Source organism: Prionailurus bengalensis, chromosome C1 (genome assembly GCF_016509475.1).
Source record: "Prionailurus bengalensis isolate Pbe53 chromosome C1, Fcat_Pben_1.1_paternal_pri, whole genome shotgun sequence".
In the NCBI taxonomy this organism is placed as follows: domain Eukaryota; kingdom Metazoa; phylum Chordata; class Mammalia; order Carnivora; family Felidae; genus Prionailurus; species Prionailurus bengalensis.
In genome coordinates this window covers 105,141,694-105,147,265 of record NC_057345.1, presented here as the reverse complement: position 1 = coordinate 105,147,265, position 5,572 = coordinate 105,141,694, and the positions used below count along the sequence as shown (strand labels likewise).

The 5,572-nt window shown below is 44.9% G+C and overlaps 1 protein-coding gene across 1 annotated transcript; it reads right to left on the bottom strand.

Moving 5' to 3' along the window:
- Positions 1 to 3,938: 3,938 nt before the first annotated feature.
- On the bottom strand, positions 3,939 to 4,376 carry LOC122481096 (histone H4). The gene has a single exon (XM_043576101.1). The coding sequence runs from the start codon at positions 4,303 to 4,305 to the stop codon at positions 3,994 to 3,996; it is 312 nt and encodes a 103-aa protein (XP_043432036.1). The 5' UTR covers positions 4,306 to 4,376; the 3' UTR covers positions 3,939 to 3,993.
- Between the last annotated feature and the right edge of the window lie 1,196 nt (positions 4,377 to 5,572).

The window sequence follows — 5,572 nt, the reverse complement described above, 5'->3', positions numbered from 1 at the left end:
AGCTTACAACAGCCTCCTAACTGGTTTCAGTTTCTCATTCTCTGCTCCCTGCAATCCAGCTTACACCCAAGAGTTCACCCTCAACTGCTCAGAATCAACACAGATCTGCAAGCTTTATTCCATTGGGTCTAATCTCTGCCTGGTCTCAAGGTTCTCCAAGAGTCAGCTCTTTAGGGTATGCTTAGTTGTGGTATTGTGATGTATAATAAAAAATATATATTTGGTCTTTGTCCCAATTAATCTCTCTCTTTCTTTCTATATTATATATATATATATATATATATATATATATACTCCTGTATCAATCTGCCTCATTTTTATTAAAGGATGCACAGTTTTTCATTTAATGGATGTTTCTTTAAGTGTATTTTTTTTTTTTTTTTTAGAGAGAGCACCAGCAGGGGAGAGGGGCAGAAAGTGAGTGAGAGAGAGTATCCCAAGTAGGCTCCGCACTGATGAGGGGCTCGATCCCATAAACCGTGAGATCATGACCTGAGTGGAAATCAAGAGTCACTTAACCGACTGAGCCACCCAGGTGCCCCCATTTAATGGATGCTTTTTAATTTATTTACTCGGACTCATGTTAATGGATATTTAGGTGTTTTCCAGATTTTTACCACCAGAAACACAACTGCAATTTATTATCCTTGTGCATATAACTTGGGGGTACATTTTTCAGTAATTTTGATGGCTATTGCTAAATTGTCTTCCAAAAGTTTTGGTACAGCCGGCTTCGGACATCAGCAAACTTAAATTTGGCCAGGTTGTTATTTGGGTCTGACTCTCATAGTCCTTCTCAAACATCAGGATGAGAACAAAGTTAGATGCTTCCTGATCTTGCAAACTTTCTTTCTTAAAGTAGCAGGTCCTCTCCAGCCCACCAGGGCTAACCTGTGAACTTATGAGTAAGTTTTCCTCGGCCAGGTTTTGATTTTGGGTTTCTGTTTCTTTCGTTGAGAATCTTTTTCCTTTCTGCTCTTTCTTTGCTACTTTGTTTTTGTGTCTAATGTTTGAGACGTTATTACTATATTTGGTCTTATTGCATTGTGAAGCAGTGGAAAATGAAGGATGTCAACAGGATGTCCTCCTCGGCCCTTTCTCACCCCATTCCAGGTGGGTCCTTGGCTCTGTAGGCTCAGAAATTTCATTTTCTTGTTAGCCTGGGTAGGTGGGCTCTGAGGACCTAGATCCCACTGACAAGACTCTCAAGGGACAAATGCATAAACCCTAATAATAATTATTAATAGGTAGTAGCATTTATTGAGTCAAAGTGCTGCTTTATAAATATGAATACATGTTATCCACATAAAACCCTCACACAGTAGGTGTTCTTTTCCTCTTAAATGCTACCGAGAAAGAAAATGAGCTTCAGAGATTAAGGGATTTCCCACGGTTTCACTGTTAGTAAATGGTGAAGTTCAGATCCTACCCTGAATTGTCTGGCTCTGGAAATCATGCTCTTAATCTCCAACAAGAAACATGATTCATTCCTTAGCTCCCTGCAGGCAAACCTATACCAAAACCCAAACTACGGCCAAGAAGTTGGGGAAGATCGTGGAGACAGATGAGCTCAGTGGCTGCCATTACTCAGCCAGGATACTGTCTCACTGTAAAGGCTGCCTTGTTGCAGGAACTGGATGGATATGCTCGCTAGAGTCAGGTTACCACCTGCCCTGGAGGGTACCTGGATGGTCCCAACCCCACGGTTGTGTCTCCTCCCACCCCCCTTGTTTCCAATCTGCCTCCAATCAGCCCTTTTCCGTAATATAGTTGTGGTAAGAAATTGCTTTGCCATAATCATGGCTTCCTACTCTACTACCAGACAAGCAATCCCAGAGGTCACTGAACAGAAAGCCTCATAGGCCAAATGAAGACAAATATATCAAACCACACAGACAATTGAAACTAACAGATAAAACGAGGGGGAAAGTGATGGAGGAGGTTAACACGCTTAGAAGAGGGTGCAGTGATGGCGGAAACACCACTTGGCGTCCAACCCGGGACTTACACAATCTTCTGTCGTGCCTCTGTCTGCAGCACCAGCCTTCTGTACTGGGGCTACACTTAAAAGGTTGACAGCTGAGGACGGGCAAGGAGGCTTACCGGATGGAAGGTGCCTGAAGCTAATTTATGCTCCCAAGATCAGTGAGATAAGGGGCAAGTATGCCTGGCCATAGTTGTGATTCACCAATAACCTGCAGAATAGCTATGGATTTCTCTGTGTGTATGCATGCAGAGGACACATTGGGCCATATCAGGTATTACCAACAGATGGCTGATTTAAGGTTTGAATACTGGGTACCTCATGTACCTCATGAATATTCAACATGGTGTGTATTAGGTCCTTCTACTCCTTCCTATATCTATGTTTACCACACATGCTCTACTTATGTATTTAGTGAAAGATAAAATGGGAACAAGGATCACTATTAAAATCACTGTAAAGAAGGTGCGTAGTTAACAGGTAAAGGATACCTTAGAGAAACTTAAGAAAAAAACATCCATTGGTTACAAAATTCAGTGTTAAAAACGCAAACCAATAATATTTAGGAAAACAAGCTGACTAGTTTTCGTTCATATATCTTCTATGTTTGCCTCAAATGCTTTGAAGAAATAAGCTGGTTTACTTTTTTCCTCCTGTAATATTTTGTACTACAGAAAATTTGCTAGGCTCATTCACCTAGTGTTTTTCTTTTCCCCTTCAAAGAAAGCAAAATGTAACATTTTGGGAAACAATTTAATTAGGGCCATATCTACTCAGATTTAAATACTTTAGTTTCATTTAAAGAAACTATGTTATGTAGACCAATGGTTCTCAAACTATCATACTCACCTGAAGGATTTGTTAAAACACAAATTGCTATATCTTACCCCCTAGAATTTTTCACTGAATAGATCTGGGGTGGATCCAAGATTTTGCATTTCTAACAAGAAAAAGACACACCTGAATTAACTGTTTCTTGAAGACTTGCTTCCATGATGTTATGGTTTGATCAGCTTTTGTAGAAGCTGACATCTGTATTTTTGCAATGTTTTCACTGAAAGACAGTTGTCTTCCCCCATCCTTGACTCAAACTGTCCCTTGAATATAGCATTGAAAAAAAAGTACCCTCAGCAGATAATACGCCAAACTTGCTTTTAGAAACTGCAGTAGTGATCTCATCTGTTCTAATAACCTGGATTTCTCTTGATTTTAAGTGCTCTTGCACCTTTTGAAGTGAGAATTCAGACTACAAAACATCGTCCGTTGCGAAGAGGGCCCTTCAGCCATCTAGCCCACACCCTCTTGTAGAGGTAGGAAGTGAAACCCAAAATAGAGAATTGAGACTCAACACCACCGGGGGGCCCAACGGACACCTCTAGATTGCAAACCATTGGGCTGCCCGCTCTCCCACTTCTCCGAAGCAAATGTGAGCTAGATAGCTAGTTCTTACCTTCCGCAGCCCAGCCCACCGATCACAATACAGCGCACCCAAAAGCAAACAGAAACATTGCTTAGATCTGGAGTACAAGACCTTTTAAAATGAATCAAAAAACGGAGCAAGCACACGAAAGGCAGTTTTTGGTGAACGACTTGGGTTTTTAAATTTTTTTTTAACGTTTATTCATTTTTGAGACAGAGAGAGACAGAGCATGAACGGGGGAGGGGCAGAGAGAGAAAGAGACACAGAATTTGAAACAGGGTCCAGGCTCCGAGCTGTCAGCACAGGGCTCGATGCGGGGCTCGAACTCACAGACCGCGAGATCATGATCTGAGCCGAAGTCGGCCGCCCAACCGACTGAGCCACCCAGGCGCCCCATGACTTGGGTTTTCAGGGCTGTTAACACTTTAGGAATGCCTACCTCTCACGAACTTCCCAAAACCCGACTCTAGCCCAACTCCCAAAAACAAAGTCACCAAAGTTCTACCCGAGTGCCCAGCTCTTCCGAAGACCAGATGGTTGGCCCTAAAAAGGGCCGTTGGCAGGATGGATGCAGAAATGAAGCTGCAGCTTAGCCTCCGAAACCATACAGGGTGCGTCCCTGGCGCTTCAGGGCATACACTACGTCCATAGCCGTGACCGTCTTGCGCTTGGCGTGCTCAGTGTAGGTGACTGCATCCCGAATGACGTTTTCCAGGAAAACCTTCAGCACGCCCCGGGTCTCCTCGTAGATGAGGCCGGAGATCCGCTTGACTCCTCCACGCCGGGCAAGGCGCCGAATTGCCGGCTTGGTGATGCCTTGGATGTTGTCTCTCAAAACTTTGCGGTGGCGCTTGGCACCCCCCTTGCCCAAGCCTTTGCCGCCCTTTCCTCTCCCAGACATGGCGAGAATCAAGCTGGAGACACAACTTTCGGGGAGAGTAGGGCGGCTTTACCCCCTAATATAACAGAGCACCGGACCAGATTGAGAACAGAAGGCGAGAGGCGGGAAGCCCGCCCTAAATTGTCCCCGCCCCCTCCGCATTGCGTCATTTCTTCTCTGCTAATTTCCTATCCGTCCTTCTGCCCGCTGCACGGCTCCCTCTAATGGCAAGTGGACTCTTAGTTTTTAAAAAAATCTCCCGGCCATAGTCCTTGGGAGAATACAGATCCATCCAACGTGAGGCGTCCGGATGCCGCAGCCGTTTTCGCTTCTCCCTCCGTTTGTGGATTCCCCCAGGGCGTAAAATTTAGGCTAAGGGGAAAGGTCTTTCTGGCGTGAGAAGACCAGAGAAAGACCAAATGGAGTCCAGAGACGGGAAGGAGAAGACGGCGCCAGCGCCTGGTCTAATCCCGACTAGAGGGTCACAGGCTTGTGAGGCATGGTTACATAAAACAGCAACAAAAGCAGTTCCGATCATTTGGCGCACCTGGAAGGTGATGTCAAGAGCAGCCGCTCCTGGGCTGTATGTGGAGGGGGGAAGAGGGAGATCGCCGTAATTTCGGAGTCTAGTCTGTTTTGTTGATACGGGGCATGGAATTTCACCTCACCCAGGTCAGATCCTAGGAGAATCGGTCTTAGAACACTTGCAAGCCTTCTCAAGGAAGTCAGTGAGTGCAACGCACTGTCATTCAAAGCTCTGGCGAAAGAAGCAATATATACAGAAAGAAGACTCCGTTTCCACAGATCGTCTGAAATCAACCCTTGCTTTCAGCCAGAAATCAGTGACCCAACTGTGTCCCTCTTGAGGAGCCAGCAAAGTTGGCCGAATTGGTTTTCTCAAGGGGAAATCTCCTTTTTGAAAGTCCTTACCAGAAACTGCCCTATGAAATTGACAGGGGTCCTTTACTGAAGGCATGTTCGTTACTTTACCAGGGCCTTCTTTTGGAGAATCTATCAGAAGATGTGGTTTCTGCATCAGAAAGAACTGTCTTTTTTTTTCTAAAGGATGTTTATTATCTTAAGAAGTGTTTATTTTTTTCAGTTTATTTTGAGAGAGGGAGTGCGCAAGCGCCAGCGGTGCACGGGCAGAGAGAGGGAGAGGGAGAATCCCAAACGGGCTTAGCATTGTCAGCGCAGAGCTGGAAGGGGTATTCCATCTCATCAATCTGGAGATCATGACCTGAGCCAAGATGACTGAGCCACCCAGGCACCCCTATCTTAGGAAATC